The 17,611-nt window shown below is 46.5% G+C and overlaps 1 protein-coding gene across 1 annotated transcript; it reads right to left on the bottom strand.

Annotated features, from left to right (window-relative positions):
* Window positions 1-826: 826 nt before the first annotated feature.
* Window positions 827-16,990, bottom strand: TSEN15 (tRNA splicing endonuclease subunit 15). Its single transcript, XM_059854539.1, has 4 exons — window positions 16,797-16,990; window positions 16,076-16,157; window positions 14,605-14,740; window positions 827-1,272 (listed from the first exon to the last, which is right to left on the bottom strand). The coding sequence occupies exons 1-4, from the start codon at window positions 16,950-16,952 to the stop codon at window positions 1,068-1,070; spliced, it is 579 nt and encodes a 192-aa protein (XP_059710522.1). The 5' UTR covers window positions 16,953-16,990; the 3' UTR covers window positions 827-1,067.
* Between the last annotated feature and the right edge of the window lie 621 nt (window positions 16,991-17,611).

The following is a 17,611-nucleotide window of genomic DNA, read 5'->3' as shown; positions in this document are numbered from 1 at the left end:
CAGCATCAGACCAAAGTAAAATGATGGTTTCCTCCACGAAGGGAGCAATGCTGAGAAAAGCAAAGAAAAATTCTTTTTCTCCATGACTGAAACCCAGGGATAGCAAAGCTTAAATGATCTTTCATTTCCAGCTTGGTTTTTTTAATTCTCTCCCACTCTTCTACTCATGCAAGAAGATAACCTCTTGTGCTTCACTTTCTGAAAGTGTGATCCTTGGCCACACAGCTGTCACATAGAAAATCCTGTGCTCAAGAAGCTGCTCTGAGATGTTATCTGATTGCCAGGGAACTCTTTAAGTTTAACCTGGAGATCTTCATGCAAAAGATGCGGACAATTCCTGCAGAAGTAACTAAAAGTCAGTTATTTTCCTCTTAACTCCAAGCTGAAGCACCTCCTGGGCAATGACTTTCAATATGCAGGAGCTGTGTCCAAAGACAAAATAAAATAAATCCTAGGAATACCAATGGCTTTAGAAACCTAGTTGGTGCCTGAAGCAGGCAACTGGTGTGCTCTTACAGCATAGATGGTGACATACTTTGGTGTTTTAGTTGTGTCTGGTGCTGCTATAATCAGTTTTCACCTGCAGGGAAAAAATTAAAATAAGGTATTTCTGTGGAAGAGCCTTTTCTCCAAAAGCAGAGGAAAGAAAGCAAAGCTCAGAAATGTGACCTGGGGGGCAGCATGACAGGGCTAAGACTCTGTCAACTACCAAACCCTTCAGTCCTGCCACAAGCCCTTCAGACCTACCTGTAACCAATATTTACAGTATGGGTAAGGATGTGTTTATTCTGTTGTGTGCTTGACCAGATAAAGAAGCAGCACAGGCTTTACAAACACTTCTCAAGAGTATTTATTAGTCAGGACTGATCTGTGTCAAAGCATGACTTACTTCATACCTCAAATGGCATTTCATCACAGTGCAGCTGCACGAGCCTTTGTTCTCCCTGAACACATCCTTGATATGCCAAGGCAGACTTTAGTTCACCATTTATTCACATACAACAGTTCCTGAATTTGTTTGGGTTTGAGCACAGGAGTTCAAGAAACGTTCTGTTTTCTCTGCCCAATCATTTGAAAAGTTTCGTTCTTTTCTTCCTCCACTGTTTATTATCCACATCTTCAGTACCACCAGGAGGATCTGGCATTACAAAGCCATCAGTCATTTTATAGTAGACTATTGTGGAGTCTGTCTCAACTATGGCCAAAGTAACTGACAGCAGGGTGTCAGGATCCTCTGGAGGCAGAGAGGCTTTCTTCAGTATTTCCCTTAACCTAGGAGAGGAAAAAAAACACTTAGAGAGGAATCCACAACCACCTACGATGGCACAAAGGTAGAATAGCATCATTTTTATCCAGCCTGTTTTCACTCTGCAAACTCGTCTTCACTAAAGTGAGCAAATACCTCTTCTAATAAAAATCCAAAGTTGTATAATCAAGCAACAAAAGAAAATAACAGAGTCAGTTACACACATCTCTGCTGGAAATGGCTCAACACATGTTTCTAAGCTTTGTTTAGGTATACTCACATGCATGTCCCTCAGCCATCCCTCATCCACCACAATCCCAGCATAGCAATCTCTAGTGGCCCTGTTTTCAGCAGACTTATATAAGAAATTTGAGTAACACCTGGTGTTCAGTTGGAGAACTGAATAATTAAGATGTGTTCCATTTGCAGAGGTAAGTCTTCCAGTCCCTGCGCCATAGGTCTCTGCCAGACTGTGGAAGGCCCAGGAGCCCAAGCCAGGTTTCTCTACCTCCCTGTCTAGACTAGAAGCCACAAGACTAATGCTCTTCTTCAGAAGAGTCAGCCCAAATAATGTCTTCCTTAAAAGCTAAAGACAAAGTTATGCAATTTTTCCTGTTTAGCTTATTCTAAGAGTAGCATGCCAGTTACTTTACGGTTCAGAGCTCAGGACAACACTGATCCCTGGAGTCCCTGCATTCCTCCTCCGACTGGGGAGCAAGTTCTGAAGGAGTGTGGTGACCAGAGACAGACCCTGCCCCCACACATCAGGTGCAAGAGGGCTCCTCTGACACTGCTGGGACAGGTTACATTCCAGGGGGAGTTTAGCTGTGCACCAGGATAAACCAGTCCTGGCTTCATGCACCCTGGAGAGCTCACCCAGCAGAGCACAGGCAGCTCTGGGGCACTGCAGCTGAAAACAGGGCTCTGTCTAAAGGCAGCAGCTTTCAGACTTCAATCACCATCTTCCCTCAGAACCCCTTTGATCCTCTAATAAAAGCCAAATGGAACGTGGCAGAGAATGAGCAGCAGCCTGGAAAGCCTCGCTGTTAAGCCCATGACCTTCTTAAGGACCCATCTGTGTTCTGAGCTGTGCATAATCTAGCCTGGTAAATTCAGGAGGGCCTCTCCTCCTGAATGCACCACTGGCCCAGACACACAGCAAGGCAACACAACACATTTACTTCATGCCACAAAGATACCACGGCTGGGAAAAGCACTATCCAAGCCCTCCCACATCAGCACATTTCCTAACAACACAACAAAGTGAGAGAGACTGTGCTGGCCACTAGCAGAGGAGAGACACTGCAAGAGACTCCTTCAGGTAATGGGACATCTACTCCTGTGGTCACCGCCACCTCAGCAGGCTCTGTCTGCAGGTAACTTACCTGGAACCTCTGACTCCTGTCATTTCCAGCCCCTGTGCAGAGGTACCCCCAGCACCACAATGTCCTGCCAAAACCCTGGCAGGGGACAACAGCCCAGGAAAAATTACAGATCTCCTTCCTGACACATGCAGAGAGCAAGGATCTAATAGTCACATGCAGAATCATGAAATTATTTGGGTTGGAGGGGACCTTAAAGCTCATCCAGTTCCATCCACAGGCAGGGACATTTCCATTATCCCAGTTTGCACCAAGCCCTGTCCAACCTGGCCTTGGACACTTCCAGGGATGGGGCAGCCACAGCTTCTCTGGGCAGCTGTGCCAGGGCCTCCCCACCCTCAGCAGCCAAGTGTCTGGAGAAAGCTCTAAGCTGGCAGACTGCTGGCAGAGACCCCGTGAGGAAAGAACTATCCACAAAGCAGTGGACATTGATCTCTCTTTCTCCTGTGAATGCAATATAGAAGTAATGATAAAATGACAAATTAAAGGGCACAGCTACCCAGAAGAGATATTTTGGGAGCCAAAGAAAACAACTTGTGTTGAGTGTGGACAATGCTGTATCTGAGAGCAGACACAGGCAGAGGCATGGATTCACCTGTCAGCCAGGGCAGAAGCTCCTTCCTATTTTCTTTAACACCTGTCACTGGTTTTCCTGATAGCCTATTAGGAGGAGGAATGGAAGAGTGAGCCATAGATCTACATTTCTGATACTCATGATTTCTTCTTATACTGCCAAGCACAAATACCTGAGACTTTATTTCCCCCTATTTAGCAGCTAGGACTTCAAAGATGCCCCATGATCCCAAAAGCAGCCAGGTCCGGACAACAGATTAATAACATTTCTTCTTCCTTTTCAGGAGACACAAGTTCCAGGATTTATGTAAGGAGCACAAAGACACACCATTACATCAGGATGATCTGCTAACTCTGCTGTCCATAGATGAGGAATGACAACTGCAAATGCATCCTCTTCCCCTCCCCCCACACAGGCAGCCCCAAGACAAGGGCTCTCACTCATGCATACCACAGTAGCCACAGTGCACTGCAGCACATCTGCAAAGTGGTGAGAGGCTATCTTTTAGAGGGATAAGTTTTGGAATTCAGGAAGTCTGTGTCAGACATCATCCCTTGCCCTCCTCCCCTGAAGGCATCCCCAGCAGCCTCTGTGTCCAGCCTGCAACGTTCCTCTGCACCAGCAGACACTGCAAAGGAGCCATGGGACCTCTGATTTTACTGTGCTTGCTGCCTGCCATGAGCAGGAAGATGAAATATTGCAGGAAAGGTATAGCTTTTGTAATCCTTTTAATGCATCAAATACTGTCTATGGAAAAATAAAGAAAGCATGAAGCCTTGTTGGTCTTCTGAAATTCAAGAATGCACGTTGGACATCCTAAATGAGGCAAGAACCCTTTATTTCAAGGCTGCCATCTCCCAGACAGCTGCAGTCAATGATGGAAATAAAGTCCTAGGCAAGAAGCCCACATGGTAACATCCCCAACAGAGTCAGCTGATTTAAATTACCCAGTTAATGGCTACCAAAAAGCCCCTTAGTGACCAGTACAATCTGCTACACCATACAGGTGATGACAACCATAAAAGATGAATTTGCTTAAATAAAAATGGGTTTAACATTTCTGAAAGCGTCAAGCATCAGTGAACAGAGGAATTCAGTGCATCCAGCAGCCTGGCAGATGCCAACAGCCTCAACCACCTACATTGCCCAGCACCCTGAGCAGCCTTTCCCCGAGTCACAGCTGTGCCAGGACACACTCTGGAATTAGTGATCACTGACAGAACACTGACACCAAGGGGCCCATGACCATTCCGGGCTTGGTTCCCCAGCTGTGCTCCAACAGTGTGAGCCCCACAGATGCTGTGGGGTCAAGCCTTTGGCACAGCCTGGCTCTCTCTGGGTCCTCTTTTTCCACAGGAGTTCCAGCATGCCCACTCCACTGTCTGCACAGCCAGTTTTCAGCAGAATGGAGAGACTTGACATGAGAAAAGGTGCAGCTGAGAAACAGTTCCTGCTCTTCTGCAGGGTCTCAGTGAAAGCTCAGCTGCCTGTTCACTCAAATCCAGATCTGCTCCCAGCAGGCCAAATCAAGCAGGACAAAGCCCTAACTTCCCATCCAGGGAGCAAACTCACATTCACCTCATGCTCCAGGAGGTGTAAAGGACTTCACCTCAAACATTCTGTTATCCAAAGAGCTGGCATTTCTAAAACACTTTGCATTAGAAAAAGGGCTCAGAATAGGCTTCCTAGATACAGACTAGAGTCAGTAGGGACTGCTTTTTTCTACCAAGGAATTAGTCATAGGAGCAAGCTTAACTTACTTAACATTGTGCAAGGAGCACTGCAGCTAAGGGAACAGCACTAGCAATGTCATCCTGCATCTGTCATTACTGCTGCATTCAAACTTAATGATGGCAGTGAACTGACCCAGTCTTCTATTACTGTGGCAATTAATAGCTTTAAAATAAAACAAATTCCAAAACAAAACAAGAAAATCAATACAAATCTATCCAGAGAGCAGAGGGGAATGTTGCATCCCTCCCCTACCTTAATTTTGCATTATGTAGGCCCTCAACACCCATCAGAAATCTGTGCTGTGATTCCCAATACCTGCTCCTAACAAACAAACACTGCCCTTTTCTCTGGGACAAAGAACCAGGTGTACAGCTGGTGACCCTGAGCTTTCAACTGACTGCAAAAATCAACCAAGGGCAGAATCATAAAGAATTCAAGTAGCAAGTTCTGTGATGAACAAAGCATTTCAGAGACACATCCCAGGCAATGCCTCTGAGAAGCAGCATCCCTCTGCAAGCTCAGAGCAGTTTTATGGAGGTTGCATAGAGCTCCATTGAGCTGAAATGGAACTACTGCCTTCCATCCCATAAAAGCCAAAGGCTTCAATCTGCCCTTTATACTTGGATGAATAATTCCATGCAGGCTTGGCCAGCCTGATCAGCTCCCTCCCCTGCTGGCCAGGCAGGGATGCAGACTGCACACAAGTTGGTCTCTGTGCCACTGCAGAGATCATTACCCCAGGCACTGGAGCATGCCATTGTCCCAGCCTGGGCCAGCACCATGGCACAGGAACCTCCCAGAGAGCACAGTTCCTTGGATTTAGCCAGCACTGCAAACTTTAGCACAGCTCACCACCAGGAATGCTGCTCCAGACCCTGCTGCAGGGCAGGCAGCAGGAGCCCAGTGCCTTGAAATATGTGGGAAGGAGCACATGGGGCTGTAAGGAGGTGTAAATGCACACTACTATTCCTGGGGACTTGTTCCCAAAACACACCAACAGGGAATGCTAGAAGAAACTCAGTTTTTGTAATGGAAATAAAAAATACATGCAAATAAAACACTATATGCCACATTGGTCAGGAGAAGGAATTGAAGCCCTGAGGAATATTAAAGATCTTTTTTCATGGAAGTCCAAGAAGAAAACAAGAGAAACCACACAAAGGGAGGTATCAAACTTCAGCAAAGTTCTACAGGACACACTTACTACTGGATGCTCAACCACAGTACTGCATAATCCACTCTGCTGCAGGAGCTGCAATCTTATTTAAAATATTAAATTTAAAAATTAAATTAAAATACTAATAAAGAGCTTACACTTAGGACCCACTAATTATATTTTCAATGTGTGATTTACTGCATGAGTAAATTAGGCTTTTAGCAAGGGAGTTACTGACAAAACTGTGAAGAGGATGCAAGATGCACGTCACACTTCCAGTGCTTTAAAATAACAGGATTTTTCAGTTTATAGCAAGATTTATTTCACAGTCTACAGACTTTGAAGACAGTAAACTCCAGTCCTCAGATTTCCTTCTCAGTATGCTTATCAGCTTTAAAACAAAAGATTTATGTATTTCTTTCTTCTAAAGTAAGTTAGCATTTTAACAGAATAAGCCTTTCCCAAACTTCACAGGTCTCCATGACCTCAGGCAACTTCATCCTTCATTTACAGCACTTGTACACAAAATACAAACAGAGCAGTGATGTGTCCTTTAATCTGACAGTTTATCTGCAACATTCTGCTTAGACAGAGTTATTTGTCTAGGACAGACAGTGCCCAATTCTATTAGATCTGGGACCTAACTCCCTGGTCCCTGAAGGCTCAAGGCTTTCCAGGCTATCTGAAAATCCAGCTGCCAACACTGTGAGCTCTCCTAACTTGCTGAGCTGGGTTTATGCAAGTTATTTCTGCCAGCTCTGAAGCAGCACTCCCAGGATTCACTGCTTCCTCCACAGTGGGGACCCACAGTTCTGGAATGGACAACGAGGTACTTGGCATGCTCTGAGGTGTTGTAGTGAGCAGCAAACACAGCCCAGCCTATGCACCTGCAAACTCCTCCCACAAGCAGGAGTCCCTGCTGAATTCAGAGGCTCTCCAAGCCTCAGCCAGCTGTGTGTTGTCGGAACTCAGGACATCCCTCTGGGAGTCCGGAGTTTCCTGGGACCCTTGCCAGGGGGCTCGGAGACCCTGGCACACAGCCCAGAACACCAGCGGGTTCGATTATGAACCACGGAATAACTTGTCACCTTTATAGAAAGAGATAAAAGCCACAATAGTGTAAATAGTGTAAGAATAAAATAATTACAGAGTCTAAATGTAAGTTTTAGGATTTTTTGGTATAGGGGTTTCTGGTGACAAGATGGAGGGATTTGGGCGTGTCTAGCCTTTCTTCTTCTTCTTCTCTACCTCCATCTTGTCTGGTGATGTTGGCACTTTTAGATTGGTCTAAAGTAGAAACTCACTGTCTAATATAGATGATAGGTATTGGAAAATAACTGTAAATATTGTACACGTAGTTTGTAGTATATAAAGATAACACTGCCCTGGAGGAGGGGGGAGTGCCTCTGGCTGTCCTGCCGGGCGGATCTCGGCTGGACAGGGAGAAAGAACTTTATAGATAAGATGCAATAAACAATCTTGAGACCGAAAAAATGAAGAGCCCTGACTTCTTCTTCAAGTACCGGGCTGGGAAAAGAAACTTTCGAACTTTAGTCGGGGTCACTCTGACCTGCTAGAAAAAGACAGCCCCCGGCAACTGGCGTCCCTGGGTGGGCTCGAAGGAAGATGCGGCAACTGGCGTTCCCTGGCTTGGCTGCAAGAAAGACCCAGCATTTGGCATTCCCAGGTGGGCTGCAAGAGCTGGGCGGCAAGAGAACAACCCGGATGGGCGGAAAGAGAGACGGCTGCAAGAGATGGGTTGCAAAAGAGAGACCACGACACGTTGGGCAGCAAGAAAGCACCCAGGTGGGCAGTTGGCAGGCAGCCACGCCACCAGACATCAGCCGCTGAAACACAGCCCGTGAAGAGAACAAAAAAGGACAAGGAAAAGAAGCAGGCACTCCCAAAAAGAAAAAAAAAAGAAAAAAAAAGGGAAAAAGAAAAAAAAAAAAAAAAAAACCACACTGAAGACCCAAGATTCAACTTCTGCTAAACAGACTCGCATCCAGATCTGGCGGGGGGGCCAGTGACCAGGGCGACCTCCGGACGGACCTTGCAAATGATTCAGCTTTTGGTAAGAAGGTTGAGATTTGAGAACATGGAGGGGACATGCTCTCAGGAACAGTTAAGGATTTTGTCAGCCTTACAAGGTCTGGCAGCCACACAACTTGTGAAAATCTCTGAAAAAAGGTAAAACGGCCTTGAAGCTTTTATCCCCAGCAAGGATCATGTTAGAGGCAATTACGGCAAGATCCTGGAGTAGAGCTAAAAGGTCATTAATTGTGAATCCCACAGGGGCGGGGGGAGGAGAGCAAAGCTCAAAGCAGAGATTGTCTCTGGTCCCAACCAGCCCTGGGGAAGTAGCTCCCGATGAGAGGGAGCGGGGAAGTAGCTCCCGATGAGAGGGAGCGGGGAAGTAGCTCCCGATGAGAGGGAGCGGGAAATAGCTCCCGATGAGAGGGAGCGGGAAATAGCTCCCGATGAGAGGGAGCGGGAAATAGCTCCCGATGAGAGGGAGTGGGAAGCAGCTTTACCGCCTCCAATTCCTCTACCCCGAAAGCCCAGCTCGCGGCGAGCGTGGCTGCGCGGCGGCGGCGGCGAGCGGCGGGGGGAGCGCGGAGGCAGTGGGGGACGCGAGTTTCGGCGCGGGGGCTGTGAGCATGACACCGACAGCGGCGGCCTCAGCTGGCGCGGTGCCAGGGACGCGCGCGCAGGGCGAGACCCGCGGGACGTCCGGGAAGGGCTCTCAAATCATAGCGTCCACGTCAGACGCGGGCGGTGGGCTTGGAGCAGCTGCAGGGCTCCAGGCGGTGCCCGTAGGCAGACGCAGGAGACGCGTGGTGATGATGCAGGACCCGGAAGTCGGGCCGCGAACGGTTTTTTCCCCAGTTCGCGGACGCGGGACGGGCACCGGCCGAGCAGGGACCGCGCGCCGGCTGCGGGTGTTGGCACGGGGCCAGAATGGGATCTGAGCTGTACTGGTGTCGATCAGAGAAGGACATTTCCGAGACCGCGCCTGCGCCGAGACGAGCGCAGGGGAGGCGCGGTCGGGGCGGGGTTGTCCACACTCCCGTGACGGCACAGGCAGAGACGGGGCGTGATCAGGGTACAGAGGCTGCCCCAGGTACCACCCCTCTCCGATCCCAGGGCAACGGGCACCCAGCCAACCGCAGCAGCCAGCACACAGTTTCAGCCTCCATCAAAATCTCAAGTTGGAGATTTTTCGCGGGTGCAGCACATGTTGAGTGAGGCACACCGAGCTCTTCAACAGGCTAGTCCCACAGAAGTGATAGAAACAGCATTTATCAGATGATCAAGTCTCAGATGCAAAAGATGGGCGTGGAAAGAAAAAAAAAAAAAAAAAGTTGTCCAAAAATCAGAGAAAAGTGAGAAAGCACCAGGCTTTTGCCCAAGATACAGAAAAAAGAAGGGAAAATCAATGCAAATCAATATTATTCCAAATATGATGTAGATGGAAATCTATTTTGAAAAATGCCTCTCAGGGAGAGAGACGGCACCATATAAAGATAGAAGTATTAGTAAGGATTCAATTACTCAAAGTGTCTCTGAAGACAGAGCATTTGAGAAACATCAATCAGATCCTATCTGTGGGGTCATCAGCTGATTCTCCAATGGTTCAGAGTTTTAGGGATTGTTGTCAGTGAGTTTGTAACCTTTGTTATTTTTAGATTTTATAGGTAATACTGATAAATAAGGATTGCTGTTAATGTTATATGAATACTTTAAAAAGGTTGTCTTAACTCCTTCAAATACTTCCTGTTGATAAGTTGATTATATAATGAGAATTCTCAGAATTTGTGATAAGAATTATTATCAGGGTATTGTAGTGTTTATAGCCAGCCAGTGTTCCACTATCTCTTTTGTGAGAAGCCACGTCTCTTCAGAATCTTGTCTTTATTTCCTAACTACTCATATGTTTTTGGATTTCTTTTAAATCCAAATTGTCGCTTTTGTGGTTTTTCTTCATTTATTGTTTCTTCAGTTATTACAGAGGTACTTCAGCCAAGAATTCAAGAAGTCTACTGTGTTTGAAGAATTTCTATCCCAACAGAAGTTTCAGAAGGATCCAATTATTTAATGGTTTGATAGATCTTTAATCCTAAGGTTTCCTATTCATAATTGTTGTTTTTAAGAGTCTCATTTTAAGAATGTGCTAAGTGATATCCATCAATTAGAGTTCGGGCTCTGGCCAAGTCCTAGCTCTGCTTGAATGGAGTGATTGACAATCAGCCCAGATGTTTTCTGCATCAAAAAGTATTCAAGTCCTTTTGGCTTGGCAATTTGACCGTCTATGATAGCTGAGCCTGTTTTCAGAAGGAGTTTGGAGAAACATGAATCCGGACATGGATTCTCCAGTTCTCTGTTGTTGTAAGGTTCATCAGCTGTCGCAGACTCTGGGATGACAGTTCAGTGTTGTAGTGTTTGACAATTGTATGATTTCAGATGTGTTATTGGTTATGTGTATTATCTAATTGATTTCTAATTGCTGTCATTTTACATTTCCCTATGCAATTGCATAGAGACTGAAACAGAGTTGATCAATGTTTTATTTTCATATCAGGATCCATTCTTCACCTCCGAGATTTTGAGAAAATCCTCCAGTCTCTTCGGGGGCGTGGATTTGTTTGTGTTTTAGCAGGTACAAAAGTCCAGGTGAATCTCAGTGAAGAATGTGAAACTCCATCCAGTGCAAGACAATGCTGACAAGAAGCGTGGGCAAGAAAACGCTGACCATTCCATAAGCAGAAAAGAAGATGTAGAGATGTGGACTGCACAGAGACTCCAACCCTTGTGTTTTGCCCACAGAAGACTGTGGACTTTGGGTCTCTTCATGGGTGTGGGAATCAGTGGTGTTGTAGAACTGTTGTTAGATGATTGCTTGTTATATTTTAGTAGGGTTTTTAGTTCTCTTGTTCATTGCGCCATGCATTCTTTTGTGTATATGGCGGGTTGTCAACCAAGCTGCCAAAGAGGTCTTCTTGGTGCAAACAGAAGGGGGAGATGTCGGAACTCAGGACATCCCTCTGGGAGTCCGGAGTTTCCTGGGACCCTTGCCAGGGGGCTCGGAGACCCTGGCACACAGCCCAGAACACCAGCGGGTTCGATTATGAACCACGGAATAACTTGTCACCTTTATAGAAAGAGATAAAAGCCACAATAGTGTAAATAGTGTAAGAATAAAATAATTACAGAGTCTAAATGTAAGTTTTAGGATTTTTTGGTATAGGGGTTTCTGGTGACAAGATGGAGGGATTTGGGCGTGTCTAGCCTTTCTTCTTCTTCTTCTCTACCTCCATCTTGTCTGGTGATGTTGGCACTTTTAGATTGGTCTAAAGTAGAAACTCACTGTCTAATATAGATGATAGGTATTGGAAAATAACTGTAAATATTGTACACGTAGTTTGTAGTATATAAAGATAACACTGCCCTGGAGGAGGGGGGAGTGCCTCTGGCTGTCCTGCCGGGCGGATCTCGGCTGGACAGGGAGAAAGAACTTTATAGATAAGATGCAATAAACAATCTTGAGACCGAAAAAATGAAGAGCCCTGACTTCTTCTTCAAGTACCGGGCTGGGAAAAGAAACTTTCGAACTTTAGTCGGGGTCACTCTGACCTGCTAGAAAAAGACAGCCCCCGGCAGTGTGTGGGTCACAGCAGGCCAAGACAGACAGAAATTGCATCATATTCCCCAGGGCTTTGCTCACAGAAGATTCAGCAATCTTCATCTGAAGAACACACAGAGCACAAAGCCACTTCTCAAGACTCTGCTCCACAGCCCATAGTTCTGTAATTTAGTGGGTTCCTGTGTAGCCACAGCTGGATGAGCAGCTTCCACCCAGCTCTGCAGAAGTGGACAGTGAGCTTAGGAAGCAGAACAGCTTTTGCCTTCAGCACTTATCTGTCATGCTCCAACTGGACATGATGAAATTCTGTAATAGGCTAAAAAACATTGAATGGGTTTTAATTTTTGCAGGGCACTCATATTTGTCATTTGCCTAGGTGTCCTGCTGGTAATTTCCACAGCAACTTTCCTGTGGCCTTTTAAGGACACACTTCTCAGGGGCAGCCAAGTTGGGAACTTTATAAAACACCTGGGAAGGCAGAGCTTGACTGACATGGATTTCAAGCAGAGAACCACCACTATATTTTTCTGGAAGACCAAGCCCACAAGAGTGACTGACTAATACTGGCAATATGTGAGATCTTTTTTAGCACATACGTAGTACTAATATTAATTTTTTTCCAGTGAATCACTTCCTTTCTCCTACCAATAAGAAAAACACAGAGCAGAATGAAGATGGAAGTCTGATTTCAAGGTGTCACTTCCAAAACCTACTGGTTAAACAAGGAAGTGCTGCCCATAAATGCTGCTGTCACTGGCTTCTTTTGCAGTTAGCACAATTCCAGGCCCAGAATAGAGACAGAACATTTTCACCTTCCCAAATCCCTCCAAGGGCTTATTTTCAACACTAAGCAAGCTGCACTCACTTGTACTCATACCTCCTCCCCTGCTTTTAGCAGGTAAACAAAACCACAAAGTGCTGCTTTGAACAAAATGCAGATGCACATTCAACACCAAACACAAGTGTTGTACACAAATACAACCTCCCAGCCTGACAACATCCATGGCTATTGAACACATACAGGTCTTTATGGACACACCTGGCACTGCAGCCTGGGATTCAGCTCATTTTAGTGACAACACACCCTGTGGCACTGCTCTGCAGTAAAGCCTGGTTACAAACTGTACTTTTAATCAATGTGATGCATTCACTCTTTGCCTCTGCAGCACACATCCTTCCAGTACTGGATTCCAGACACTCCGGTGCCAGAGGCAGAGCAAACAGCATCACCACAGAACAAACAAGTGCAGAGGCTCCCCGTGAAAGGCTCCAATGACACAGAATAAGATAGGACATGCATGCGGTGGAATGTCTGTCATTAAAAATCAACCAGAACATACTCCTAGCCTCTACCCAATGCCAGGAATCCAAGTTTTCAGCCCAGGTGCAAACACACTATACTAACCAAGCACAACAGCTCAGCATGTAGGTAGAATTCCTCAAAGACCCCACTGATGCCTTCTATTTCCCCTAAAACCTTTGAGCTGAGAGGTGCAGCACGTACCTTTCATTTACACACAGACATCTCCTGCTTGTAGACAGGCTGAATGATACCCAGCATTTCACCCTGCAAGGTCTCTCAGCAGCTTTCCTCTCCTGTGCAGATCACATCTCCAAGCCCTCAGGAGTAATTGACCAATACTTGCAAATACAATATTTTTTTCAGCACAAAACCAGTACTAAACCCCACCAATACCTAGTAAATAATCTTCTTCCCCTCACCCAACAAACAGCAAAATGATGAGAAAAGTCTGTTAGCAAGACATTGATCTGTCACTTCTAAATTCCAAAATAAAAAGCAAAACCATCACTCCTAGAGTGCACACACACACATCTAATAAGTGCAATTAATTAACTACCTACCACTGTGTCAGGCTGCTGCCCACAGAGCAAGAGGAAGCAGTAAAAAACACTAGGATTTTTAGAGCCAGCCCTGAGCCAGCTCCCAGCAGGAGTGGGAACAGAAGAAATTGAAAAATGTACAACCTTGTGATGCCTGTGAAATAGTTCAGGTCTTCAGAGTCATCATGGCAGATACCAGTCAGAGAAGGCAGCCTTTATCAGAGAGTGAATCATACCCTGTGGCTGAGGCTGCTCTGGGGGCCAGTTAAGAGACTGTAAAACTACTGAAGTGGAAGTGTTCTAGGCTGTAAATATCTGTAATGTAACAAATTCATGGCTGTGCTGTCTTCTGCTTGAAGAATTGCTTTTGCATGTGTGAGGAAATCAAGTCAAAAATCACAGGCGCGTGAGACTCTGGTGTAAAGTGAGAGGAGTTTCCTGTTCAAAGTAGTCAAATTATAGTTTGAAAACAAAAGCAAAGCAAACCATACAAGGCTTATCCACAAGTCTGACAATAAAAAAACTGATTCTTAGGCAGCTCCAAGGGGATTTCTTTCCTCTTAGGTCCTTTGAAGTCCAGCAACTCAGAAAGCATCGTACATTTCCAAGAGAACAAAATCAGCACAGGAATGTTCAGAACATAAGCTGTGAAGGCCTCATGTTCTAATCTTGTCTCTCAAACACATACTTTGGTGTCTACTGTTATCTCCTAGCACATATGTAACTCCAGACAACAGGAAGTGTTTATCAGTGGGCATCAGTTTCTGCTTGACCTCCAAGAAGCACTTCCAGACAGGGAGAGGCAGAGACTGATGCAAAGCTGAGGTTTCCTTGATGTTCCAAGCTGCCTGTGTGTCTGCAGAACCCAAAATAACTCTGCTTACAGGCTGACAGGCTGCTTTCCTTTGATATTCCTCCATTTCCTCCTCCTTGCCCTCTTGACCAAGCCAACCCCAGCCTGTAAAATGTACCTGTGCCCCATTTCTGTCAGCGGTAACCCAAGCCAAGCAGTGAGCACACCCTCACCTCTCGTGGCTGATCAGGATGTGTGCAGGCACTGGCACCATCACCTGGAGCCCCTCCTGCTCCCTGGCTCGGGCATGCAAACACACCAGCTGCAGCTCTGCCACGCCCACCGGCTGCACCTCGTGCCAGCTCCTCCCTGGAAAGGTTTGTGGGGGATGAGAGGGGCAGAACACAAAACACAAGTTTTAATCAGTCAAATAACAAATGCAGGATCTAAGTTAACATCTGAGGTTTTCTTTCCCCCCCCCCTTTTCTTCACAGGAAAATTCCATTCATCTGCCAAATTCCCCTCCTAAGAAGCAATCCTGCTAAAGAAATCCAAGGAGCAGGAGCAGCCTGCTGGCTCCAGAGCTGCACTGAGGGGTGGTGAAGTGATCTGTCTGACAAAGCTGCTCTACAAAAGGCACAAAGAAGATGAAACCACACAGCTTTAGTCATCTGACTCAGCACCCTGATCTGTGAAGCAGCAGGTGCTAGAAGCATGGTTAATGATCATACACAGTTCTAACCTCCTGCTTGAAGGGATAAGGATGAAGTTTTTGCTGCAGAACTACAGAAATCTTCTTTTGAAGACTATTAAGGCATTTTCTTCAGAGGTGTAACAGCAACAGATGCAGCAATTCCTGGACTGTAAAATCCACCCTTCCCTGACCTTGAGAAGCAGCAGGCTCCAAGCAAAACTGAAATATTTTTCTTAGGCTGGCTGGCTGCCTACTCACAGTCCCTTTTCAATAAAGCCAACTTGGAAGAAGCCAGGCAGAAGTTTATATATCACATAACTCTGCTCCACTCTGAGCAGGCACCAGCAGACTACACTGGATTTCACAGGACCATTTTGGCCAGAAAAGCCCTCCAAGATGATGGAGTTCCACCAGTGACCTGACACTGCCAGGTCCTCCACCAAGCCATGGCCCTAGGCACAACACCTACAATTTATTGTATAAATTACTATATTGTTTCATAATATTACTACAATGGTTATAAATTACTGCTACCACACTTGCAAATGATCTTCTTTGCTAGAGGAACCACTGCCCTTTCTAGAAAACATTCCAGCACAAAACAGGCCAGCACACAACACTCAGCCATGTGCTGAATGATGACTTTTGTGAAACACTATGATTGAGTAATTTCACATTAACCTGCAGGTGAGGACTATTACAAGCTCAACCACTAAACTTGTCACTTCACCTTCTTACATTTCTTTTCCTCCCCCTACTCCTCTTCTGCTTTTATTCCCATGCTGACTGCCTTTTCCCTGACCACCTCCACCTGGAAGTGCTGGGTGAAACAGGCCCTCATCTCTGCACAGGCTCCAGGGAGGCAGAGGATAGAAACTTCCAGCACAAAAACTCTCAAAATGGGCACCAAGGCCTTTGGAAGGAAAGGTCCTGTCCCAGTGCAAACAATGAACTTAACAGCTCCTAAGGGCAAAGGCATTGATTGGGATCCAGCCACTTCCCCCATTTACCTTCCAAGAGGTCCAGGTACACCAAAAAGGCAGCGTAGACTTGAGTGCTGTCAGATACATCAAGTGACATCATTTCTGTGAACTGAGACCCAGAGAGGAACGTTAATGAAGGAAAGTACAGGTTATACTAAGAATGCACAGACCATCTCTACAGCCAGCAGAACCACTGGAGCTTCAAACCAGTTTGAAGGCAATCAGAAAGCAGGACTTGTTTCCTGACAGTATCTCAAAGCCTCCTTTTTCCGCATTCCCCATATTTTAGCACTTAAAAAAAGCAAGCAAAATAAACAAACACAAGAAGAGTCTCAACTATTTCTGGAACAGCTCTACCTTTGTGGAATTTTACCTATGTCGGGGTAAAAAATTATACCTATTTTTGCTGCAACACATCAACGTAAGACGATGGCCAAATTAAACACCTCCATGTTTTCGGTGTGGTAAAAATTAAGATGGAGTCGAAGTTTAAGGCATTTACGTTTCCCAGCTGGGATCCCATGATTTATAAACCTTCGCCCCTGCTGGCAGTGGCATTCCCCAACTACCCCACGGGCCGGAGCCCCCCTCGATAAACCCAATATCATCGATTAGATGGGCATCTCCCCGCAGAACCCTCCTGGGGGGACCCGACCTGCACCTCGAGAGCCGCGAGGGGAGAATCCTGCAGGGTCCAGCCGGGAGAGCGGGACCCCCGAGAGACCGCGCGACCCCCGCCCCGGCCTACCGTGGGATGAGCCGTGATCCAGTTGCCGCCAGCCGCCCCCGACCAGCTGCCCTGTGCCCCCGGGGCCCTCCCGGCCGCGGAGGAGCCCTGGCCCGGATCGGTGCCCCCCGGAGCCGGGCAATCGCCCCTCCAGCCCGGCCCAGCCGCCGGCTCCATGCTCCCCGCCTGTGTGCAACGCGGCTTCACTCCGGGCGGCGCAGCGCAGCCCAGCGCTCCCCGGAAACTGCTGCACCGCCACGACCGTTCCGCCGCCGCTCCGTTCCTACCTCTCTATATGTACATAAATATATAAACATGTACTCCTTTCACGGTCCCTTCTCCTAAAGGCTCTAAAGCGTTATCAATCTGCAGTGTCCAGAGCTTTGCTGGACTGCATAAGGGACGTGCCTTCAAGGTACTGCCATTAAAAGCACCTTGGGCTGCTTTACCAGAAATAGCTCTGACTTGGCTTAATGCCAAGCACCTCAGGTCTGGCTTATCGGCTCCATCTGCCTCGGTGACTCTTCTGATGAATTTCAAACAGTGGCTATTCTATAATAAAATTGGTATCTATGTATGTAACACATAAATTGTATGTGCTTTGTAGGCACAGGAAGTAATATTTGGGCCAATCTAATTCAAGGAATTTTGTGGTAAAATGAGCAGCTGTTTTGGCTGCTTAAAAAGTATTGCGTTAGCCAGCACTTCAGTTCCCTGGGCACAGAACAGATAGCTAGATAGGATAAAAAAAATCCAGTCTCCAAGACTTTCATGGAAGACTTGACAACAGTGGTTCACTCAGCTGCTGGGAAAATAATTGGATGGATTTGAGTTCT

The sequence above is a fragment of the Haemorhous mexicanus genome, chromosome 9 (assembly GCF_027477595.1).
Source record: "Haemorhous mexicanus isolate bHaeMex1 chromosome 9, bHaeMex1.pri, whole genome shotgun sequence".
Classification (NCBI taxonomy): Eukaryota; Metazoa; Chordata; class Aves; order Passeriformes; family Fringillidae; genus Haemorhous; species Haemorhous mexicanus.
The sequence above is the reverse complement of the archived record's forward strand: the minus strand, read 5'-3'. Positions and strand labels throughout refer to the sequence as shown.